General features: G+C 43.5%; 1 protein-coding gene across 3 annotated transcripts in view; it reads left to right on the top strand.

The window, feature by feature from the left end:
- The window catches only part of FGL1 (fibrinogen like 1), a 75,707-nt gene that overhangs the window by 30,332 nt on the left and 18,767 nt on the right, over positions 1-26,608 (top strand). For all 3 annotated transcript variants that reach the window (XM_054029305.1, XM_054029307.1, XM_054029306.1), the window contains 3 exons: positions 2,294-2,369; positions 13,873-14,053; positions 22,476-22,638. In XM_054029305.1, the coding sequence (XP_053885280.1) occupies positions 2,294-2,369; positions 13,873-14,053; positions 22,476-22,638 (420 nt within the window). The remainder of the gene's footprint in view (positions 1-2,293; positions 2,370-13,872; positions 14,054-22,475; positions 22,639-26,608) is intronic.

Below are 26,608 nucleotides of genomic sequence, written 5' to 3'. Positions count from 1 at the left end.
ATGGGGATATTGGTTTCACTGAGGTCTATCCGAGTCAGTAAGCTGCACCAGCGCGCTTTTAAACGTCCAAATGTACATTCCACCACCATTCGGCACTTGCTCAGCCTATAGTTGAACAGGTCCTGACTACTGTCCAGGCTGCCTGTGTACGTCTTCATGAGCCACGGCATTAAGGGGTAGGCTGGGTCCTCAAGGATAATAATAGGCATTTCAACATCCCCACCGGTTATTTTCTGGTCCGGGAAGAAAGCCCCTTCCTCCAACTTCCAAAACAGACCAGAGTGCCTGAAATCGCGAGCATCATGTACCTTTCTCGGCCATCCCACATTGATGTTGGTGAAATGTCCCTTGTGATCCACCAGGGCTTGCAGCAGCATTGAAAAGTACCCCTTGTGGTTTATGTACTCGGTGGCTTGGTGCTCCGGTGACAAGATAGGGATATGAGTTCCGTCTATCGCCACACCATAGTTTGGGAATCCCATTGCAGTAAAGCCATCCACTATGACCTGCACCTTTCCCAGAGTCACTACCCTTGATATCAGCAGGTCTTTGATTGCCCTGGCAACTTGGATCACAGCAGCCCCCACAGTAGATTTGCCCACTCCAAATTGATTCCCGACTGACCGGTAGCTGTCTGGCATTGCAAGCTTCCACAGGGCTATCGCCACTCGCTTCTCAACTGTGAGGGCTGCTCTCATCCTGGTATTCTGGTGCTTCAGGGCAGGGGAAAGCAAGTCACAAAGTTCCATGAAAGTGCCCTTACGCATGCGAAAGTTTCACAGCCACTGGGAATCGTCCCACACCTGCAACACTATGCGGTCCCACCAGTCTGTGCTTGTTTCCCAGGCCCAGAATCAGCGTTTCACGGCTATAACCTGCCCCATTAACAGCATGATCTCCAAAGCGCCAGGGCCTGCGGTTTGATAGAATTCCATGTCCATGTCCTCATTACTCTCGTCTCCGCTGCCGTAGCCTGCAAATGAATACAGAACAAATCTGGTCCATCTATTTTTTACATCTTAAGCTGGCAGCAGACGGTGCAGCATGACTGATAGTCATTGGTATCTTCTGGGTGCGTGGCAGAAAATGATGTAATACGACTGATAGCCATAATCGTAAAGAATCAGATGCCCAGAGTGGAAAGTTTGGTTCAGTATTTCTTAGAGGAATCTGCTGAAGAACTTTCCCGGGTGCCTCTGATTGAACTCACTGAGGAATATGATGATGATGGATATCAATCATAATACACCATCCACTGCCAAAAGGCAAGAAGCTGCTGCTGTGTAGTAATGCAGCTCCATGTCTGCCAGCACCCAGATAGCCGATGACGGCTACCAGTCATACTGCACCGTCTACCGCCAAAAGGCAATTAGCTGCTGCTGTGTAGCAATACAGTACCACGTCTGCCGGCACCCAGATGACATATGGTGATGGTGAGCTGAGCGGGCTCCATGCTTGCCGTGGTATGTTGTCTGCACATGTAACCCAGGTAAAAAGGCGCAAATCGATTGTCTGCCGTTGCTTTGACGGAGGGGGAGGGGCCTGACGACATGTACACAGAACCCCCCGCGACACTGTTTTTGCATCATCAGGCATTGGGATCTCAACCCAGAATTCCAATGGGCAGCGGAGACTGCCGGAACTGTGGGATAGCTACCCACAGTGCAACGCTCCGGAAATCGACGCTAGCCTCGGTACTGTGGACGCGGTCCGCTGACTTAATGCACTTAGAGCATTTTATGTGGGGACACACACAATCGATTGTATAAAACTGATATCTATAAAACCGGCTTCTATAAATTCAACCTAATTTCGTAGAGTAGACATACCCTTAGAGTCAAAGGTCCTACCTTTTATATTGTCTGTCTTGTCCATATTTTCTCAAGGACCAGTGCAGCCTCAACATTATCCCAAGTCTGTTTCTATCAAAGTCAATGGGAGGGAGGTTTTTGTTTTTTTGTTTTGCATTCTTGCAATTTTGTGATTTCCTAGCCTTTGCATATCTTTACATGAAAATATATTTTCAGTACTCATTCAAATGAATATTGGTGATCTATTAAAAGTGGCATGCAAGGGGGGGAAATGATTTTATGCTGCCCCTTTTTTTTTTTTTTTTTTTGGCTTGTTCATGATGTATAAAGAAAGTCTGGGTTTCCCTGCCCCCACCCAAAACAGTTCCCCCCCGCACACACACTTATTTTAAATATAGTGAAAATAGCGCCTGGATGATTTTAAAGGACTAAATAAAACAGATTTAAATTAATGCAGATTTCATTGTTACTTTCTTTTGCAGTTTCCTGAGAATGAAGATTTTGACACTGTTTAATTTCATCCTTGCAAATTGTTTAATAATGGCCACTGGTAACTCGGTAAGTTTTACTAATTTCAGCCATATTTATAATGCCCTTGTTTATTTCTAACAGTATAGGAGATGTCAAGAATAAGTTACATTATTCATATGTCTAAATTTTCCTCTAGTGATGGGTTAACTTCAAAAAAGTTCAGAAGGATGGTTTGGAGGAGCACCCAAAAGTTTTGGCAATATAACAAACATCCAAATCAATCAGATTTCTTGGATCTGGAAATCTCCTGAGATTGAGCTTTGTGGGAGGGGACTTCTGTGGCAGTAATTCCTGTTGTGGTTGAGCTAGAACTGCCACAAGAACAGCCTCTTAAATTCCTATATTCTGGCACTTCCATTTCTAGTTCTGGTTGAAAGTTAGAAGGGTGGAAACAAATGTAAATTAAATCAAATGAAGGGGGAAAGTCTAGGTTTTTTTCATTTCTGTGCAAGTTCACTGACTGCAGTGGGAAAAAATCATTACATTAGCATGAAGTCCATTTTCTTTCTTTTAGTTTTCAGTGGGAAATTTCTGGACTCTGGCTCACTTTGAAGTGAATAAACTGGGAGTACTCTAAAACTTATCCCAGGGTTTTCACCACTTCAAGGATGCATACCATTTCATCTCATTAAAGTCCTCAAAAAGAGGAGAATAGAAATGAACAATTCAGTGAAAGATCCTTTCAGTCCTTAGCCTAATTTAAAGTAGTATTTTACTGGAAGGATGTTAGTTCCTCAAGAGTTACAAAATGAAGAAGTAGAGTACATGTGCATATTAATAGCAACAACTGGGTTAAATATGGAACAATGTGTCCAAGAATAGAGCTGTCAGCAGCCTTTGAATAATTGCTTCTAAATGTATAGTATAAACAATTGTAGTCAGTAAAGCAGACAAAAGAAGCTATATTCAATCTGGTTTAAATCAGTGATACTGCTATCCACTAGAGACAGAGCCACGATCAAATAATATTTCTCTAATTGTTATAGTATCATAATATTTTTACTTTAATTCATGTATAGACTAAAGAAAGGAAAAGGAAAAACAATCTGTTTTTGCCGAAGATTCTTGTACTATATGCTTGGGGCCAGAGTCACCATTTCATTACTCTACTTTTACACTGGTGTAACTCCAGTGATTTTAGTGGAGTTATCCTGGGTAAAAACTGGAGTAACAGGCCCCTAATCCACACATTTGAGAGCTAGGCTAATCCACATTAAAGTTATAGAACTGGTCTGTGATTGTCCCCATGGGGAATAGGTCTGGTATTCCAGATATGAGATCCTTATTATTGCTGCTTATCAGCAAAGCCTTTTAGGTCCTGTCTGGAGTTCAGCGAAAGAGAGACCAAAAACTCAAAGTTAGCACTGTTCATTCATAGCTAAACAGATGTTGTTTTATTCTCTGTTTTTGGTCAGTCAGTTTCTTATTATGGTACCAGCTGTCCAACACTGCTAATAGGCACCTAGTATCCACCAAGATAGGGATCTTTGGTCTCTTGTATCAAGGGTATATTTACATAGTGTATTCCAGTTTCTATTGTACCTGGCTACACAAGGTGCAAAGCAGTGGAGATTATTCAGGCTCTCTGTTGGTCTTTCACTTTCGTGAGCTCTAAATTCACTTGCAAACATTTAAAGTAAATGAAAAGAAAACTTCAGTTTAAAATGCAAAGTTTAGAATAACAGTATTTAGAGACTTAAAATATCTTAAAATGACACTAAGTAATTTAGACTCAAAATAAGTGATGGACCTCCATTTGGTTATGTTCTCAAGATTTAAATTAATCCCCCCCCCAACCCAAAGACGCTTCTGTATTATCAAGATTATATAAATAAACATTAACTTCTGATTATTGCTAATTTTCTAGGAATTTTGGTTAAGTGATTAAATTAAGGACTTAGAGTCAAGGGTTCTGAACTCTGCCAGTGACTCGCTATGTGACCTTGGGCATATTATTTAACTTTCTATGCCTCGGTTTACCCATCTGTATTATTATTTATTGCTTGTATTATCCTAGCACCTCAGAGACCTGGTCTAAGACTGGGGCTCCTTTGTGCAAGGTACTGTGTAAACACGGAACAAAAAGACAATCCCTGCCCCAATCTAAGTATAAGACAAGAGACAGTAGAGATACAGACAGACAAAAGGGGAGTACAAGAAAACAATGAGTCTATTAGTCATCCTCAGAGGCTGTGGTCTCAGCATACTAGCAGCCTACCATTGTCAATTTTTGTGTAGACATCACAGCAAAGAAAAGTTTTAAATAGGGATTTGAAGGAGAACAATTATCTGGGTTTATGGATGTTTATAGGGAGCTCCTTCCAAGGGTGAGGGGCAGCATGAGAAAAAGCACAAACATGTTTGTTTGAAAATTTAAAAAGAGGGAATGGAGGCTGATATTATGGGCTGATCAGAGACAAGAGTCAACCTTTTGACACTGAATGAGAGATAAGTGTGTGTGTGTGGGAGGGGGGGAGAAATAGGCCATGAAGGGCCTGAAAGTGAAGATAAGTAGCTTATTTTTATACTATAGAGAAGGAGGAGCCAATTAAGGGATACAAAGAGATAGAACATGGTCAAAACAATGGACTTGGAACATGATCTTTGTAGCACCATGCTGAATGGATATGACTGGGACAAGACTGCATTTCTCAAGGCCAGAGAAAAGGATGTTGCAGTAACTGAGACATGAAATTATGACAGCCTAGATGAGAGTTTTAGCTGTGAGAATTGATAGGAAAGGCCATATCTTAGGGTATGTCTACACTACGGGATTAATCCGAATGTACAGAATTCGATTTTTTGCAACCGATTGTATAAAGTCGAGTGTATGCAGCCACACTAAGCACAGTAATTTGGCGGTGTGCGTCCATGTACCGAGGCTAGCGTCAACTTCCGGAGTGTTGCACTGTGGTTAGCTATCCCATAGTTCCCGCAGTCTCCTCCGCCCATTGGAATTCTGGGTTGAGATCCCAATGCCTGATGGGGCCAAAAACATAGGCGCGGGTGGTTCTGGGTACATCCTCCCCCTCCCTCCAGGAAAGCAATGGCAGACAACCGTTTCGCACCTTTTTTCCTGGGTGAACAGTGCAGACACCATACCATGGCAAGCATGGAGCCTGCTCAGCTCAAGACAGCAGTCATGAACATTGTAAACACCTCACGCGTTACCGTGAAGTTTATGCTGAACCAGAACCTGCAAAACCAGGCGAGGAGGAGCAGGCTACGACAGCGGAGACGAGAGTAATGAGGACATGGAAATGGAATTCTATCAAACCGCAGGCCCCGGCGCTTTGGAGATCATGCTGTTAATGGGGCAGGTTATAGCCATGAAACGCCGATTCTGGGTCCGGGAAACAAGCACAGACTGGTGGGACCGCATAGTTTTGCAGGTGTGGGATGATTTCCAGTGGCTGCGAAACTTTCGCATGCATAAGGGCACTTTCATGGAACTTTGTGACTTGCTTTCCCCTGCCCTGAAGCGCCAGAATACCAAGATGAGAGCAGTCCTCACAGTTGAGAAGCGAGTGGCGATAGCCCTGTGGAAGCTTGCAATGCCAGACAGCTACTGGTCAGTCGGGAATCAATTTGGAGTGGGCAAATCTACTGTGAGGGCTGCTGTGATGCAAATAGCAAAGCAATCACTGAGCTGCTGCTACCAAAGGTAGTGACTCTAGGAAATGTGCAGGTCATAGTAGATGGCTTTGCTGCAATGGGATTCCCTAACTGTGGTGGGGCGATAGATGGAACCCATATCCCTATCTTGGCACCAGCGTAGCCAGTACATAAACCACAAGGGGTACTTTTCAATGGTGCTGCAAGCACTGGTGGGGAGGGATAGCTCAGTGGTTTGAGCATTGGCCTGTTAAACCAGGGTGGTGAGTTCAATCCTTAAGGGGGCCACTTAGGGATCTGGGGCAAAATCAGTAATTGGTCCTGGTAGTGAAGGCAGAGGGCTGGACTTGATGACCTTCCAAGATCCCTTCCAGTTCTAGGAGATGGGATATCTCCATTAATATATTTATTTATCACAAGGGACGTTTCACCAATATCAACATGGGATGGCCGGGAAGGGTCCATGACGCTTGTGTCTTCAGGAACACTACTCTGTTTAAATGGCTGCAGCAAGAGATTTACTTCCCAGACCAGAAAATAACCGTTGGGGATGTTGAAATGCCCATAGTTATCCTTGGGGACCCAGCCTACCCCTTAATGCCGTGGCTCATGAAGCCATACACAGGCAGCCTGGACAGTAGTCAGGAGCTGTTCAACTACTGGGTGAGCAAGTGCAGAATGGTGGTAGAATGTGCATTTGGACGTTTAAAGGGTTGCTGGCGCATGTTACTGACTCGCTCAGACCTCAGCCAAACCAATATTCCCATTGTTATTGCTGCTTGCTGTGTGCTCCACAATCTCTGTGAGAGTAAGGGGGAGAACTTTATGGCGGGGTGGGAGGCTTAGACAAATCGCCTGGCTGCTGATTACGCGCAGCCAGACACCAGGGCAATTAGAAGAGCACACCAGGTAGCGCTGTGCATCAGAGAAGCTTTGAAAAACAGTTTCATGACTGGCCAGGCTACGGTGTGAAAGTTCTGTTTGTTGAAAACCCGCACCCTTGATTGACTCATTTCCTGTAAGCAAACCACCCTCCCCCCTTCGATCACAGCTTGCTTTCAAAGGAAATAAAGTCACTATTGTTTAAAAATCATGTATTCTTTATTAATTGATTATAAACATAGGGAGAGAACTGACAAGGTAGCCCAGGTGGGGTTTCGGAGGAAGATAGGAGGGAAGGAAAAGGCCACTAAAAAAGTTCAGTGTAATGACAGCCTTTTGGTTGGGCTGTCCACTGGGGTGGAGTGGGAGGGTGCACGGAGCCTTCCTCCCTGCGTTCTTACACATCTGGGTGAGGAGGCTATGGAGCACGGTGAGGGGGGAGGGAGGTTACACAGCGGCTGCAGCAGCACTCTGTGATCCTGCTGCCATTCCTGAAGCTCCACGAGACACCGGAGCATGTCCGTTTGATCACGCACCAGCCCCAGCGTTGCAGCCTGGCACTTCTCATCTTGAGCGTCCCTCATGACCTCACGTTCACTAGCATCTTTCCTGTACTTTGATACCGTGTCCTTCCACTCATTCAGATGAGCTCTTTCATTGCGGGTGGATTCCATGATTTCAGAGAACATTTCGTCTCGCGTCCTTTTTTTTTTCACCGCCTTATCTGAGATAGCCTTCGGGGCGGAGAAGGGAGGCTTGAAAAATTTGCAGCTGCGGGAGGGAGGGAAAAAAGGTAGATAAGTATTTAAAAAGATACATTTTACAGAACAATGCTTATACCCTTTCACGGTGAACAACACTATTCACATTACATAGCACATGTGATTACACATGTGAGTACAAGGTCGCATTTTGCATCTTAATATTGAGTGCTTGCAGCTTTGGTGTTAGAGAGCACAGATGCAGGTCTGGGCAACAGAATTTGGCTTGCATGCGGCCATGGTAAGCCATTGTCTTTCGGCTCCTTTCCCACATACCAAGCAAAACCTGTTGAGTGCTGCGGTTTTCCTGTTAACGTGCAGCAGCAGAAACCAAACTAACCCCCCACATCCAATTCTCTGGGATGATCGCTTTATCCCTCCCCCCACTGCATGGCTGGTATCAGGGAAGATCCCTGCTAGCCAAACGCGAAAAGCTCAGCACCAATTTCCCCTTCCTCCCCCCGCCCCCGCTTGGCTAACTGCAGGGAAGGATTTCTTTTCAGCCACAGGCAAACAGCCCAGTAGGAACGGCCACCTCTGTCCCCTTAATTAAATTCCCATATTTCATCCAGGTTACCATGAGCAATATCACTCTCCTGAGGGTAACACAGCAAGATAAAGAATGGATGTTGCTTGAATGCCAGCAAACACCGGGACCATCCGCTGCCAGGCTTTGTCATGCAATGATACCAGATTATTTGCTACTAACATGGCGTGGTCAAGTCTCCTACCATGGAGGATGGAATAAGGTTGCACTGCCCAGAAATCTTCTGGAAAGGCTTTTGGAGTATCTCCAGGAGAGCTTCATGGAAATGTCCCTGGAGGATTTTCGCTCCATCCCCAGACACATTATCAGACTTTTCCAGTAGCTGTACTAGCCGCAAATGCGAACCAAGTCTTCAGGGCAAATTAATCATTAAAAAACTCTTGATTTTAAACCATGTTTTATATTTACAAAGGTACACTCACCGGAGGTCCCTTCCATGGCCTCATTGTCTGGAGGTTGGGAGGGTACTTCAGTCAGGCTGAGAAAAAGACCCTGGCTGTTGGGGAGAACGGAGTGCTGTGTGCTCTCCGCAAGCTCGTTGTCATCCTCCTCCTCCTCATCTTCCCTGTCCACAGAATCCTCAGGCATGGCTGAGATTACCCCCGTCTCGGAATCCACGGTCAGAGGTGGGGTAGTGGTGGCGGCCCCCCCTAGAATTGCATACAGCTCAGCATAGAAGCGGCATGTCTGTGGCTCTGACCCGGAGTGACCGTTTGTCTCCTTTATTTTTTGATAGGCTTGTCTGAGCTCCTTAACTTTCACACAGCACTGATATGAGTGCCTATTGTGGCCTCTCTCCATCATGCCCTTGGAGATTTTTTCAAAAGTTTTGGCATTTCGTCTTTGGAACGTAGTTCTGCTAGCACTGAATCCTCTCCCCATATAGCGATCAGATCCAGTACCTCCCGTACGGTCCATGATGGTGCTCTTTTTCGATTCTCGGACTGCATGGTTACCTGTGCTGATGAGCTCTGCATGGTCACCTGTGCTCTCCACGCTGGGCAAACAGGAAATGAAATTCAAAAGTTTGTGGCTTTTCCTGTCTACCTGGCCAGTGCATCCAAGTTCAGATCGCTGTCCAGAGCGGTCACAATAGTGCACTGTGGGATAGTTCCCGGAGGCCAACACCATCGAATTGCGGCCACACTAACCCTAATTCGAAATGGCAATATTGATTTCGGCGCTACTCCCCTCGTCGGGGAGGAGTACAGAAATCAATTTTAAGAGCCCTTTATTTCGAAGTAAATGGTTTTGTTGTGTGGATGGATGCAGGGTTAATTCGATTTAATGCTGCTAAATTTGAATTAAACTCATAGTGTAGACTAGGCCTTAGAGGTGTTTTACAGAAAGAATCTGTAAGAGTTAGACATAAATGGACATGAGGAGTCAGAGATGTCAGAGTCCAAGATGATGCCCTGGTTATGGATTTGAGTGGACAGGTAGAATGGTGGTGATGTCCTCAATGATCAAGAAAGGAGATAGCAAGAAGGATTTTCTGGAAAAGGAAAGGAAAAGATTAAGAACTCTGTTCTAGCCATGTTGAGCTTGTGCTGACAGATACGAGGAGATGTCACCAAGCATAAGAACTTCTTGGACCAGATCCTGGGCCCATGGGTGTTCTAGGCTGCCAACACTTCCACATCACCATCGGAAGCTCAGGCTGGGTTTCTGCTAAGGAAGTCTGTGAAGCTGCATGCTGCACGATGTGCACCCAGAAGGGCCTGAGTGGTAGCCCCCCACAGCCCACTGATTGGCTCATGCTGGTATATAAACCAAGAAGTCATCATAGCAAGCTGTCTGAGCAATGATGCAAACTATTTGCTTGCTTCTGCTCCAGACCTTGCCTTGCTGTGAGCCACAGACTCTGCTACTTGCCTCCTCCATGCAACTCAGCACCTGACCCTGCCTGACCTGACCCTGACTCTGCTACTTGCCTTCTGTCTGCAACTCAGTTCCTGACCCTAACTTCCTAACATCTTGACCTGGCTTGACCCAACTCTGCTACTCATCTCCTGACTGCAACTTGGTAACTGATCCATACATGCAGGCTGTCCCAGGCCCAGCCCTGACACTAAGACAGGCTGAGATTTTAGTTTGGACAGAAAGAGACAGGTCTGGAGCAAAGAGGTACATCTCTAAGGGTTAGTCTACACTGGCAATGTTAAAGCACTGCCATGGCTCTTCCAGAGCTCTAATAAAAACACCTCCATGAGGGGCATAGCTTCCAGCGCTGGGAGCCATGCTCCCAGTGCTGGTGCACTGTCTACACTGGTGCTTTACAGTGCTGAAACTTGCTGCGCTCAGGGGGTGTTTTTAGTTGCAACGCTGTAAAGTGCCAGTGTAGACAAGCCCTAAATTGTAGAGATAGTAGTTAAATTTGTGTTTGTGGATGAGATTACCCAAAGTAAAGATATGGTGTAGAGGGAGAATAGAAGAGGACAAAGGACAGAGCCCTGTTTGGAACCCTCAGAGAAAGCCGAGGATATCCTCCAAAGGACCCTCTGCAGGAGCAATTAGAGAGGTAGGAGGACAACCAGGAGAGAGCAGAGTCATAGAAGCCAAGGGAGGACAAGATTTCAAGAAGAAGAGTATGGTTGACTCTGTCGAAGGTGGCTAACTGGTCAAAGAGAATGAGGATGGAGTTCTGATCCTCAGCTTTGGCTAAAAGGTCATCTGTAAAATTATGACAGGTTTCAGAGTAGCAGCCGTGTTAGTCTGTATCCGCAAAAAGAAGAACAGGAGTACTTGTGGCACCTTAGAGACTAACAAATTTATTAAATTTATTAAAATTATGATAATACTTCCCTACATCCCAGGAGTGTTTAGAGGCTTAATTAATTATTTTTTGAAGCCCTCAGTTCTTCATTTGAAATCCATTATAGAAACAAAAAATATTGTGTAATTATTAAAAATAATTATTAAGATCCTACATGCCTAAATTTTCCAAACCCTCTAACTTTGTCACCCACAGTTCTGCAAAAACTCACATTTTTGAGTGCAAATGCTTCTGTGCATGAAAACTAAGCAGCCAGACCTCTAACTGCTTGACAGTATTGCAAGCACTATATGTGTGTGCAAGATCCACAAGCAGTTATGTGTGTAATATTGTCAGAGCAAATGTGGCATCTGTGCTGAGGGCACTTTGAAAATTTGGCTCATATTATTTTGGGCTTTGCTGATGAAGAGCCAGTAGAGGGAGCATGAGTGTTTTACACTTAAATCAAATGGGATAAGAAATACAGTCAAAACTACTAGTATGCTGTGAGGCAAAAGTGCCCATTTCCTGAAGCTGAAAAAGTACCTTCGCTCATAAGTCATCTGTAAGAATTTTGCAGTAAGAATCACTTGACCAACAAGGACCGTCTCATAAGTGACGCTCATCAGCTTTCCAGGAGTACATTACTGTATTGTCTATCACTGTGCCCATTAATACTGACATCTGGAAAAGATTTTTAAGGCACTTTTCAAATAAGTTAGGGCTCTGGGGGTTAATAGGCCACTGGAGGGCTTTTGTGTGTCTTCTGGTGAGGTTTAGGATTTGGTCAAATAGCTCATCTCACAACTTCTTGTGGCCAAAGGTCCTGCTGCCTGCTTAGCATGGCTTAGGTGCAGGCAGCCAGCTGGTACGGAACTTGCTCCATAGCTGAATCTGGTCTAAAGATCTTTATTGAGTTTTCAAAAATGCATCACACTGGCACACGCAGTAAACCCTCTGCTCTTCAACAGGTTCCTAAAAAAACTACCTTATCCTGCCATATGTTTTCCAGGCTGCTAACCATCATCATATACTAGATTACAACAGAGTATGAATTAAATTAAAAGCAAACATCTGAGACACAACACAAACATTTGAAATGAAGACATGTAATCAGGATTGTGCTGCAGAGACAACTTGCCTGAAGCAACAAATACTCATCTAAGGGAACCTTGAATATTAAAAGAAAATAACATTTTATATAAAAAAATCATAACAAACCCCTTTGAAGTTATTCTTTATCACTTGCCTAAGAAGATCAACTCTTCTCTCTTTTCAATCTCCTACTATAAGTTGGTCAACAAAGTGAATTGCATCCTCTAGAGTGAAAAAGCAATGAGGTCTGGCCTCTTGTAATAATATTGAGTCTTACCAGAAACAATGGGCCATATCTACGTAAAATGGATCATGAGTGTTTATTGGTTGTAGTAAAACCCCCCCTCTGCTTTTTAACTAATACTACAGTAAAATCATGTGTTAACATCACAGTTTGTGGAATCTTATGAGTGCTGTGTGTCTTAATTAACAATCCTATTCTCAGAGCTGTACAGACATTAATGATGGTGCTGATTCACCAACAAGGAAACAAATCTCTGGAGAAACATGTTGGTTTGTGCTGCACTTGGATGTACTGGAGGGAACCTATGTTTGTCAAATTGAATAGGACAAAATTAGCATAGAAATACATTTATTTTTTTCCAAGCTTTTGCAACAGTGTTAACTGAGTGCAAAACACTACTATTATGTTCACGGCATACACACAGAGAAATTAAATAAAAACATAGATTCTCTTGCAGGAAGGTTGCAGCATTGCACTTCATTTTTGAGAATACAGAATGATAATACTCAAGAACCTGAAAACAGACTGCGCCCAAAGGCAGCAAGGCACAGTTCACCCGGCCTTGCTTTAAGCTGGCTTGGTCCAGAATGACATTGATGGTACACTTTGCTCCAGACCTCCCTAGCCAGCAAGCAGGACTAGGATCCCCGCTCCACCACTACCACTCAGACTGATAGCTTGTGATTCCAACACAGTCTTCAATACACTAAAACTACCAGATCAGAATGCAGTAGTATAGTCAAGGGTAAACAAAGTTTACACGCTTCTCATTGGGGAATATGGAGTGTAGGTGAGTTTACCCATTATTTATTTATATATTTATTTATTTTTGTGCCACCACACCATGCCAGAATGTTAGCATTTCACACCAGCCTTGCCATAGTATAACTGGTTAAATGAGAAGTAGGATGTTAGTGAATCAGGTTCTTTGTATTTAGCATTTATTCTTCATGTTCATCAACAACTTGTGAATGATCATAATTTTTTTTGTGAACACTGGCAGTGCATGTGGAGCTGTACAATCCATGCATAAAGGAAGTCTGAGTCCCTATCTTAAGAAACTTGTACTCTAAAATGAAATGAAAGACAGACATAATGGCATTTAGACAGCAAAGCTGTAAAAGTACCAGTGTCCAGATTATATTTCCTGAGACCCTTGGGGATCTACAAGGTTTGGGGAAAATCCCACTACCTGTTCTCCTGGGACTTAAACCCTGTCCCTGACAGGAAGATGTGGGGGAGGCGATCTCGATGAAGGGATCCTTACAGTAACATTCTCCATCAGAGTCCCTTCCTGCAGATTTTATTGTGGGAGTGGATCATCCATCCCCACGATATAAGTGCTGGTCTCTAAGTGGTGTAAATTTCTTATTTATAAAATATATAAATGGATTATTGTTTAAAGACTCCATGGAAGAAGTGTGTTTTAAGGAGAGGTCTGAGAAAGTGATAGTGGATGTTTGGCCACTCTAATATACTCGATAACTTTAAATAAAGGGGGGGCAGACTAATCATAATCAATTTCTACAGTGATTGGTGAGAACTGTCTTCTTGAATTAAGTGGTTTATTAATGCTAAACACACTGTGACAAATGTTAACTCTACAAGCAAAAGTGCATTTTCCCCTCTAGACTCTACAGAGTTGTTTTCAAGAGCAGCTGAGGCTCAAGGCCCAGGTGAGACTTCTGGAGTATCGTGTGAAACAGCAGCAGGTAAAAATTGTGCGGCTCTTACAGGAGAAGGAGATTCAATACCATGACAATGGAGATGAAAACAGTGTTATTGACCTGGGAGAAAAAAGACAATACGCAGGTCAGAATTTATTTCTTCTTTTCACATTGTGTCTATTTGAACTAGTGTATATATGTTTCCATGGCCAGTGCAACTGAGACTCCAGCATTACAGTCATGCTTTAAAATTCCCCCAAGAAACTGTCCCACCAAGACATAGCATTCAGCTGTTATCCAGGCCTTTGTTGTCTTGAGATCAGATTGTGCAATGCATTTACATGGAGGTACACCTTGAAATGGTCCAGAAACTGAAGTTGGTGCAGAATGTTTCAGCATGCTTTTTAAAATGAAATCTTGCCAGGAACATATTACACCTGTGCTCTAGATCTGTACTAGCTACCTGTTGGTTTCTGAGTAGATTTTAAGGTGATAACCTTAGACTTCAAGGTAACCTATAGAATCTAAGAAGCCTGACAGTTACCTATCCAAGAATCTACCTCTCCCCCATTGTGTTACTGCTACAGCTGCAGTGAATGATGGCATTCAAGACGGAGCTTCCCTCAGTATAAAATAAAAAGGGCTGTTTGACAGGGTGTTTTCCATGAGGGCCCCACAACTTTGGACCTCACTTCCCACCATCTCAGTCCAAAGCTGCTGTTCTGTTGACATTAAAATTCTAAACCAGGTGAAACGCTAATAAAAAAACTGTAATGAAGATATACCTATCTCATAGAGCTAGAAGGGACCCTGAAAGGTCATGGAGTCCAGCCCCCTGCCTTCACTAGCAGGACCAGTATTGATATTTTCCCCAGATTCTTAAGTGGCCCCTTCAAGGATTGAACTCACAACCCTTAATTTAGCAAGGCAATGCTCAAACCACTGAGCTATCCCTCACCCATATCAGTAGGAAAAGAATTTTCCATACTTTAAAGAACAAGATACAAATAAAGGCATTTAAAAAAACCCCATAGCTATGGTCTGTTGTTTAGAGCCACATTCTTTAGGAATATAAACAGAGCCTGAGCTAAGAGACTGAAGAGAAAGGGCAAAGCCCTTTCAAACATGTTTTTAATAATATTTTTTCAGCTGATGAATGAGTCTAACTCCCAACTGTTTTCAATTTAATTTTAAGAACACCCAGCAATGCAATACTATATGTCTTGATTTCTTCCAGAAGCATAGACACTAGCAGCTCAACCAGGACACATGAAGCAAGACCACATAGAACAATAAAAGTTAATAAAACTTTAGAATCCTATTACTGGATGACCAGAAGCCAGTACAGACTTCATATAATTTTTATTTGTATTCGTGACCTTATATTTAGTTTGGCTGATGATTTCATTATTCAACTAGATTCTGGGCTCTACTCCAGCTGCTTTGTGCCAGCAGATCTAGACCCTGCAGGATCCTCCCCTCAAGTGCTATACAGCTACAATGGTAGGAACAGGACTACCTCTAGCATTGAAGAACACAAAGGTGACTTAAAGCCACCATTTCATAAACCGTCCTCAGCTCAGCTCAGCTGGAATGGAGGATTTGATCCTCTGATTTTTGCTACCTTAAGGGTATTGTTAAAATGAGACATAAATAACAGATAGTCAGCTAGGACTGCCACTTTTCTAATGGCTGATAACTGGACCCTCAAAGCCCTGCACCCGTCTCTGCCTCTTGCCCCCAAGGCCCTGCCCCATCATTCGCCCCTCTCCCACCTTCCTCTTGTAGGATTGCTGCTTCTGAGGTACATCTGCTCACACATCCTAGGGGTAATAAGCACAATCTGCACACACACAGGGGGCTTTTCATTTACACTGAATTGAATTTCTTCATTTCCACATACATGCAGACAGTGGGAAGTTTGCTTCATTAGCACACTGGTTCTGGGGAGCAGGAGAAGAGAGCTCCCCCTTTGCACATACAGCTGAGGTGAAAGGGAGGACTCCCCCTACATTTACATGGATGCCTAGATTGGAGGAGAGACTCCACTTATTTGCTCTAGTACCTAAGAGAGAAGAAGGTTCCACCTACTTGCACACACAGTGGATGTGTGGAAGGAAGAGAAACAGGTGCTCCTCCATTTGCAGCACACCCACCCAATTCCTGTGTCCCGCCAAACTCCAGGTTGAGAAACTTTCTGAACTTTCCCCAGTTGGGCTGTTGGGAGAGGGTGGGGGAGGGAGGGCTGCGGGTTGTGATTCGCTGAGTGGCAGGGCGCTCAGCTATGATTGGCTGGGCTCTGTCCCCCTTCTCACGAGGGTGGCGTGCATTCTCTGGGTAAGCATCTCTCAAATCAGCAGTGAGCAAGTTTTCACAGATCAAAAAAATCGGACATCAAAGATTGTGAAATGGTACCTGGACACACAAGCTGAAACCCGGACTGTCCGGGTGAAATCCAGATGGGTGGCAATCTTATAGTCAGCTAACAGAAACCTCAGGTTTCTTCCTTTCACCCTTCATGGTCTGCTAAATCTGTCTAATATTAGCCAAGTCTAGACAAACACTAACACATGTCAACCAATTACCATCTCCAGTCCCACTGAAGGAGGAGTGAAAGACTAGGAAGGGCAGTGGACATAGACCACCATACAGTGACTAAATCACTGAAAATATTTTAAAAAGTGTAGTTAGAGACCAGATTTCCAAAGGTATTTAAGAGCCTAGGGATGCCAATAGGCACCTAATAGTATTTCCAAAGGTGCCTATCCAGGTTAGATGCCTAATTCCCATTGAAAGTCAGCGTTAGACACCTAACCTGCTTAAGGGCTTGTGAAAATCCCACAAGGCACTAATCTGCATCTTTAGGCACTTAAATGCCTTTGTAAACCTGGCTGAACGTGAATATGAATGCCCAATTGTCCGTACAGATGAGATTTTTTTTTCAATTAAGAGCCTGATCTAAGTGCATCCTGTAACTGTTATTATTTTTTGTCTTAAAGTAGCATCTAGAGGCCCTAACTGAGAGCAGGGCCTCATTGTGTTAGGCACTGTACATAAACCTCATAAAGCTATGCAGAGCTTGCACTTTAAATGGACGAGACAAAAGGTGGATGAAAGGAAGGCAGTGCTGAGTACCCTGAACTCCCACTGAAGTAAATCAGCAGGGTCTCTCAGCACAATTATAGGATTGGGCCCCATTTCATTATCTCTTCTAATATTCAGAGCGCCATATTTCACACATTATTGCCACATTAACTAGCAAGATATGGAGAACTGAATTATTGTTGGGTTTTTGTCATCTCTGGTACTATAAAGAAAAAGCCCCAAACATATCCCTCCCTTTCCCCATTTGTCCTGTCAACAATGCATCACATTCATTATTAAAACCATTCTGCCAGTGGAAGCAACCCATGCTGGGTGTGAAGCTCTGGTTTTGATCTAACCTCTATAATGCTTACAGGACAGTGAGACTCTTTTAGGGCCTGAAAAATATTGTTACAGCTGAAGGGCATTTTAAGGTGGATAACACACCCATGAGAAGATATCTTAAAATGTTATAAATTGTCAGCCACTTGTTCTAGTCCAAGGCACCATATTAGCAGTCAAGGGTTCAAAAAGAGAAAAGTTTAATCACAGATTCATATTGAATATCTTCTGTTTCTATAAAAGATGAAGCTACTTTGAGAGTTTTAAAGACATTTGTGTTGTAAGAGTACAGCAGGTTTGTTGCAATTCTGAATAAAATCTTCTCTTCCTTCTGTCACTACCTGATAGGGTGACCAGACAGCAAGTGTGAAAAATCGGGACAGGGGCTGGGGGGTAATAGGATCCTATATAAGAAAAAGACCCCAAAATTGGGACTATCCCTATAAAATTGGGACATCTGGTCACCCTACTACCTGAGTCTTAAAGGGCCAAATCTATCCATAATGTAGATCCATTGACATCAATGGAATTATACCAAGAGTGAATTTAGTTCAGTGTGCCCAATATGCTCTCCTCTCTGCATGCTGCTGTCTCCACTGTTCAGCTACAGTTTCCCCATATCAGGGGAAGAATCAATACAGACCAAGCAGTTTCTTAAACAGGAAGGTTTGGATGCTTGGATATCTGAATTTCCAGTAATATATTCCATCCTACAGCATGACATGCCTTCTTATAATAAAGGTAAGTGGGGAACATGGAGACCGGGGAAATGAGTCGGAAACAAGAGGGAGTGTGGGCTATATTGGCAGAGAGAAAGGAGAGTCAGGAAAAAACTGGGAGGAAAGATCAAACCAGTATCTTAGATGCCTATATACAAATGCGAGAAGTATGGGGAATAAGCAGGAAGAACTGGAAGTGCTAATAAATAAATACAACTATGACATTGTTGGCATCACTGAAACTTGGTGGGATAATACACATGATTGGAATGTTGGTGTGGATGGGTACAGCTTGCTCAGGAAGGATAGACAGGGGAAAAAGGGAGGAGGTGTTGCCTTATATATTAAAAATGTACACACTTGGACTGAGGTAGAGATGGACATAGGAGACGGAAGTGTTGAGAGTCTCTGGGTTAGGCTTAAAGGGGCAAAAAACAAGGGAGATGTCATGCTAGGTGTCTACTACAGGCCACCTAACCAGGTGGAAGAGGTGGATGAGGCTTTTTTCAAGCAACTAACAAAATCATCCAAAGCCCAAGATTTGGTGGTGATGGGGGACTTCAACTATCCGGATATATGTTGGGAAAATAACACAGCGGGGAACAGACTATCCAACAAATTCTTGGACTGCATTGGAGACAACTTTTTATTTCAGAAGGTTGAAAAAGCTACTAGGGGGGAAGCTGTTCTAGACTTGATTTTAACAAATAGGGAGGAACTCGTTGAGAATGTGAAAGTAGAAGGCAGCCTGGGTGAAAGTGATCATGAAATCATAGACTTTGCAATTCTAAGGAAGGGTAGAAGGGAGAACAGCAAAATAGAGACAGTGGATTTCAGGAAGGCAGATTTTGGGAAGCTCAGAGAGCTGATAGGTAAGGTCCCATGGGAATCAAGACTGAGGGGAAAAACAACTGAGGAGAGTTGGCAGTTTTTCAAAGGGACACTATTAAGGGCCCAAAAGCAAGCTATTCCGCTGGTTAGGAAAGATAGAAAATGTGGCAAAAGACCACCTTGGCTTAACCACGAGATCTTGCATGATCTAAAAAATAAAAAGGAGTCATATAAAAAATGGAAACTAGGACAGATTACAAAGGATGAATATAGGCAAACAACACAGGAATGCAGGGGCAAGATTAGAAAGGCAAAGGCACAAAATGAGCTCAAACTAGCTACGGGAATAAAAGGAAACAAGAAGACTTTTTATCAATACATTAGAAGCAAGAGGAAGACCAAAGACAGGGTAGGCCCACTGCTTAGTGAAGAGGGAGAAACAGTAACAGGAAACTTGGAAATGGCAGAGATGCTTAATGACTTCTTTGTTTCGGTCTTCACCGAGAAGTCTGAAGGAATGCCTAACATAGTGAATGCTAATGGGAAGGGGGTAGGTTTAGCGGATAAAATAAAAAAAGAACAAGTTAAACATCACTTAGAAAAGTTAGATGCCTGCAAGTCACCCGGGCCTGATGAAATGCATCCTAGAATACTCAAGGAGCTAATAGAGGAGGTATCTGAGCCTCTAGCTATTATCTTTGGAAAGTCATGGGAGACGGGAGAGATTCCAGAAGACTGGAAAAGGGCAAATATAGTGCCCATCTATAAAAAGGGAAATAAAAACAACCCAGGTAACTACAGACCAGTTAGTTTAACTTCTGTGCCAGGGAAGATAATGGAGCAAGTAATTAAGGAAATCGTCTGCCAACACTTGGAAGGTGGTAAGGTGATAGGGAATAGCCAGCATGGATTTGTGAAGAACAAATCATGTCAAACCAATCTGATAGCTTTCTTTGATAGGATAACGAGCCTTGTGGATAAGGGTGAAGCGGTGGATGTGGTATACCTAGACTTTAGTAAGGCATTTGATACGGTCTCGCATGATATTCTTATCGATAAACTAGGCAAATACAAATTAGATGGGGCTACTATAAGGTGGGTGCATAACTGGCTGGATAATCGTACTCAGAGAGTTGTTGTTAATGGTTCCCAATCCTGCTGGAAAGGCGTAACGAGTGGGGTACCGCAGGGGTCTGTTTTGGGACCGGCTCTGTTCAATATCTTCATCAACGACTTAGATATTGGCATAGAAAGTACGCTTATTAAGTTTGCGGATGATACCAAACTGGGAGGGATTGCAACTACTTTGGAGGACAGGGTCATAATTCAAAATGATCTGGACAAATTGGAGAAATGGTCTGAGTTAAACAGGATGAAGTTTAACAAAGACAAATGCAAAGTGCTCCACTTAGGAAGGAAAAATCAATTTCACACATACAGAATGGGAAAAGACTGTCTAGGAAGGAGTACGGCAGAAAGGGATCTAGGGGTTATAGTGGACCACAAGCTAAATATGAGTCAACAGTGTGATGCTGTTGCAAAAAAAGCAAACATGATTCTGGGATGCATTAACAGGTGTGTTGTGAGCAAGACACGAGAAGTCATTCTTCCGCTCTACTCTGCTCTGGTTAGGCCTCAGCTGGAGTATTGTGTCCAGTTCTGGGCGCCGCATTTTAAAAAAGATGTGGAGAAACTGGAAAGGGTCCAAAGAAGAGCAACAAGAATGATTAAAGGTCTTGAGAACATGACCTATGAAGGAAGGCTGAAAGAATTGGGTTTGTTTAGTTTGGAAAAGAGAAGACTGAGAGGGGACATGATAGCAGTTTTCAGGTATATAAAAGGGTGTCATAAGGAGGAGGGAGAGAACTTGTTCACCTTAGCCTCTAAGGATAGAACCAGAAACAATGGGTTTAAACTGCAGCAAGGGAGGTCTAGGTTGGACATTAGGAAAAAGTTCCTAACTGTCAGGGTGGTTAAACACTGGAACAAATTGCCTAGGGAGGTTGTGGAATCTCCGTCTCTGGAGATATTTAAGAGTAGGTTAGATAAATGTCTATTAGGGATGGTCTAGGCAGTATTTGGTCCTGCCATGCGGGCAGGGGACTGGACTCTATGACCTCTCGAGGTCCCTTCCAGTCCTAGAATCTATGAATCTATGAATCCTCCCTGTGCCAACCCCTAAAACCCAGATTTCACCCCACAGTATCTGGGGGAGAATCTCCCTTCCTGCAATACTATTGGCCCCTTTATACAGGAGTAAAGGTCACTGGATTGCTGTATATCATTGTTGGTGGACGTGGTTATGTATTTGTATAGCATCCACAGTTCACTGGGCACTTCACAGAAAAGTGAGGCGGTAAGGTCCTTGCCCCACAGGGCCCAAACCCAATCCAGCTCTATAGTCATGCACAGGCATCTTCAAGGAGCTGAGCGCCATCATGCACAGTGGATGCAACTGGTGTTAGGTCGTCAAATCCTGCTCTTCCACCTGCGTAGAAGAGGAGGCAGGATTTTCCTTTTACTAAAAAGTAATGTAAATTAAGGGAGTTAGGTGCCAGTTCAGCCAAACACTTAAGCATGTGCTTAAAATTAAGCACATTCTTAAGTACTTTGCAGACTTGGGACTCTGCCGAGAAAATCATGAGTGTTTGAAAATTTGAGGCTATACTCTAAACTAGTGAAACATTCTTTACATTCCTCCCATCGACTGGCTTAGATCTTATTTACATTACTTTTTTCTACTATAGTCTGTTCAAATCCTAGCACAGTAATTTGTTTTCAGTATAAACTGTTTATTTTCTGGTCTAAAATGCACTGGGGCTTTCACAAGGGAGAAAGAAAATAGTTCAGAATGTTCTAAACTGGCCAGCAAATGCAATTAAAAAAAAATGTTGGCTGAATCCCAGCCAATGTGTTGATAAAGTTCTGAGAGGTAAATCTTACAGTTAATCACCTCTACCTTTGCCAGGAAAAACAGAAAGAGTTGAAAATTATACGTCTTTCCTGTGTAACTGACAGCTTGATGGTAGATTAGATATAAACAAAGAACTCCTTTCATATAAAAATTAACTCCTACAAGGAAAAAAATATTATAGAATTATATAATTATTGTGCATTCATTGGGCCCGATTCTCCCGTTGCCCTGAACTTTAGTCAGTCACTTATACCAATGCAAAGTAAGAGCAAAATAGTATAAAATCACATGGGAACATTTTACACACTGGAGTAAGTGAGTTTGGACTTATTTTGTAAAAGGTGTAATAGTGTACCAGGTTCAATGTTTGTTATTTTTCTCCTAACAGTGATGATTCCGTCCTGCTGTTTGTGGCTATATTACAATGAGCAAAATTCTGTAGCCCCCTCAGTACATGGAAATCCCACTGAAGTTAGTGGGTGTTTTTATATTTGGGGAGGCTGTACAAACATGTAATTATGGTAATTGATGAAAATGATAAAAATACAAAGATAATATGCAAGTTTTATATTTTTACCATACATTGATTATGTTGATAAAGGTCCCTCTTTGGGAAGCTTGTTTTTACTAATAAGTACAGGACTGAAAAAATCTGTTTTCAACTGATATTTTGAAAGCAGATTGTGCAGAAATCTACAACGATGGACATAAACGCAGTGGATTTTACAAGATGAAACCTCTTCAGAGCCCTAGTGCGTTCCTTGCCTACTGTGACATGTCGGAAGGGGGAGGCTGGACTGTTTTTCAGAGACGTTCTGATGGCAGCCAGAAATTTGATAGGTAGGTGATGGAGCCAGCAGTTATAATTACAAACAAATCGCAGGCATCCAAGGCCAGGGGGGACCAAGTTAAACACTAACTCTAAAGCTATCCCTGTAAGCAACTATCAGCGGTGAAAAGAGAGGGATGATGATTTTGTATGTAAGTCACCAGACTGGAATGCCAAAGTTCTTGGTTCAACTCCTGACTTTGCCTCAGACTCTGTGTGGCCCTGGGTAAATTATTTAGGCTCAATTTAAAGTAATTAAGAATGAACCCAACATTTAAGCAACTTTTAACAACAATCCACTGAAGCCCTTGAGACTACACCTGTGCTTTAAACAGGCACATATTTAAGTATCTTGTTGAATTAGGGTCTTAATTTTTTTGTTCTTCATTTGTAAAACAGGGATAATAGTAACTACCTCACAGTGTTGCAAGGATAAAATCAATAATGTTTGAGGTGCTCTGATACTGTGATGTCGCGGGGGTATGTAAGTATCTGGATGCTGTACCTAGGAAACGGGACAATATACCTAAATTGGATTTATGAGCTGCTGTTCCTTTCTCCATTTATCCTGTTCAAATGAATTCTGGCTATATCCTCTCTAATTAGAACACCCACTGATTATCAGGAACACTGGCCTAATTATTTGTAGTTAACACTACAGACACATTAAATTCTAACCATAGTAGGCCACAGCAAAAATGGTCATTTGCTGCACTGGGGTATTTTCTTTTACAGCAGTATTTGTGGTAATTCAGATGTTCATAGCACCACTGTCCCACTGTGTGTAGTAACTAAGTTCATTTTCATGTCATTAATAAGCACTGCCATAGTATTTGACATGTTTAGAGTTCTATGCAAATACTAAAGTAGGGAATCCTTTAAAAAAAAAACTCTGTAAGGCAGGTAAGTAGATATTAAAAATAGTTGGAAAATGGGGGAGGAGAGAGTGTTCTGTGGAAAACCTGGTCTTTTCAGCAAAAAATTGAAAACCAAAATACACCTCTACCCCAATATAATGCTACCCGATATAATACGAATTCAGATATAACGCAGTAAAGCAGTGCTCCGGGGGGTGGGGCTGCGCACTCCGGCGGATCAAAGCAAGTTCGATATAACATGGCTTCACCTATAACGCGGTAAGATTTCTTGGCTCCCAAGGACAGCATTATATCGGGGTAGAGGTGTAGTTTGATTCAGAAATGACGTTTCAGTACCCCATAGGAGTGGTAATTCAGGTTCCTCATGCTTCTGTTCTCCTCTGTAGGCCAAGCTCCTGGGTTGGGCTACATCTCCCATGATGTACCACAGGAATTAGGGAATCCCTGGCTGTGATGCATCATGGGAGGTGGAGTCTGGCTGGGGAGCCCAATATATAGAGGAGAATGGGAACATGAGGCAACTGAACTACAACTCTCATGAGTCACCATGGTGGCATATCTGAAACAAAATATTTATGTACTTGGCTGAAATATTTCAATTTTTGGCTGAAAAACAAAATCTCATTGGTTTTCAGGCATTTTTTTGTGTGCATGGGTTTTCAGGGTTGGCGAGTTGTATGGGCCCATGGTGCCCGTGCTCCAGCAAAATTCAGGGCCGCGGGGGCCTGACTCCACCAATGTTTGGGGCTGGGTCTCTCCCCCGGCCCACCTGCCACCCCTGCCTGCCTCCCTCCCTGGAGTGTCCCTGCCTCACCTGCCCTTGGGCAGAGGGGAGTGGCTGCCCCCTGCAGCTCCGCGCTGCACTCCCTCGCTGGACACTGCCGGCTAAGGGAGCAGTGCCAGTGGTAGACTGATTGCTGCGCTTGCAGAGGAAGGGAGGAGGCGCAGCAGCATGACAGGTCTCTCCCTCCCCCCCCCAACCCCCGGCAGACGACTCTGAGGGGGCTTATCCTGTCTGGACATCCTGAGCAGCAGCCTGGGGCTTGGGTGAGTGTCGTGCCAGGAGGGAGGGGGAGGAGAGGGAGGCTCCTCCCCCAGAACTCACTGCTGCTGGTGGGGAGAGGGCTGGGGGGAGTCCTCCTCTCTGGCCTAGCCCCAGGGCAGCCTGCCTGCTGCACCCCAAAGTTTGAACTCCTCATACCTGGCCCAGCCCTACCCCAGAGCCCGCATCCCCAGCCAGCGCCCACACCCCCCTGCACCTCAACCCTCTGCCCCAGCCCTGAGCCCACTCCTGCACTGTGAACCCCTCATCCCCAGCCCCATTCTTTGCTTAGGAGTTGGCATTTCTTTCCTTTGTTCTTTATAAGTGATTCTTAGGGGTGCATTGCTGTGGGTGCTAGACGGTCTGATTTGTAGGCCTTGTCTGCACTCAGTTATTTTACACCAACATAGCTGCATTTGCGCAAGCCCCTAGTGTAAACAATCCATGCCCAGTTAACCATGACTTGTGCTGGCACAGTTTATCTCCATGTGAAACCACAGTGTGAACAAGCCCTTAGTAAGGTGACATCTCCACTTTATCTAAAAAATTAGTTTTATAAAATCAAACCCTTAAGACCCACAGAAAAATGTTCCCCCGTTATTCTTTTAAATTCCATTGAAAACACTGGTTTTATAGCAAGGACAAATTTCCATCAAGTGTTCGCAACCCAAACATTACAGCACCGAGAACTTGGAAGCACCTTAATTGAATTTCATTGTCCAAGATAAGAGATGCACAGACTGTGAGAAAATCATAAATAGGTAAAGAAATACTTGTTTACAATATTAGGCTTTGAGGCTGGCTATGTCCCCAACAGTAGAGTTTTGCTTTTACCTCCCTGTGCACATTAACAAAGATTTACCCTTTTAGATTCCTTTCATCTTGGTTACTAGGCTGAAATAGTTGTATAACAGTTAAAACAACAAATCCAGTTAAATCGGTGTACATCCCCAGTAGTAATGCTCTGCACAGCCATGTCAATAAGCCAGTTCTGCCTGCTCTCCAGCCTGGGAGAGGAAAGGAATGTCTTACCCCTCATCTCCAGCCCCACCCCAGAGCCCACACCCCCAGCCAGAGCCCTCACCCCAGAGCCTGCACCCCAGCCTTGAGCCCCCTCCTGCACCATGAACCCCTCATCCCCATACCCCAACCCTCTGCCCGAGCCCCTCCCACACCTCGAACCTCTCATCCCTAGCCCCACTCCAGAGCCCTCATCCCTTGCCAAAGCCCTCATCCCCCCACACCCCAACCCTCTGCCCCAGCCATGAGCCCCCTCCTGCACCATGAACCCCTCATCCTCAGCCCCACACCACAGCCCTCACCCCCGCACGGCAACCCTCTGACCTACCCTGAGCCTCCTCCCACACTCCAAATCCCTCAGCCCCACCCTATTAATTTTGTGTAATAATAATCAACAATGGATAAATTCTTAATAAAGTTACCCAGAGAAAAAGAACAAAGTGAAGCCTGAGTTCGACACCCAGCTTGCAAACTGAAGTTATACAAAAGAAAGATGCAGCAAATCTAAAAGATAAGAAAAGGAGCTTCCATCAATCAAATCTATCAAGATTTACGTGGTTGGAGTACAATAGTGAATTAGACAGAGCTTTTTGCCTTTGAGGATTATTGATCCAAGAGTGCTTGGTTGTATCCGATTTCAAAAGAGTATTAATAAAGTTGATATTCTTAGTTAAATATTTTTTTCTTACAACAGTGATATTGTGTAATACAGGGAAACTGTTAAACACTTACTGTTTCCAGTCCATTTTTACATTATTTTAAAAATATATATGTATCAGCTTACAAGGCAGGTGGGGGATGGGGGACTTGGACCTGTGGGGGACTTTGGCACCACCAAAAATTATAAACCTGCCGCCACTGTGGGTTTTGTTGTGGTTTGTTTTATTTTATAAATAGGTTTTCAGGCATGAGGGGTCTATGAAAAAGTTTAAACTTTCTATGTAAAGCAGGTACTACTTGGGGAGAAATTATTTTGTTGAAAACCCAATTTTCTGGCAATTTTTTTTGACAAAAATTTTAACTAGTTTTAGTAAATATTAC

Source organism: Malaclemys terrapin, chromosome 5, assembly GCF_027887155.1.
Source record: "Malaclemys terrapin pileata isolate rMalTer1 chromosome 5, rMalTer1.hap1, whole genome shotgun sequence".
NCBI lineage: Eukaryota > Metazoa > Chordata > Testudines > Emydidae > Malaclemys > Malaclemys terrapin.
The sequence above is the reverse complement of the archived record's forward strand: the minus strand, read 5'-3'. Positions and strand labels throughout refer to the sequence as shown.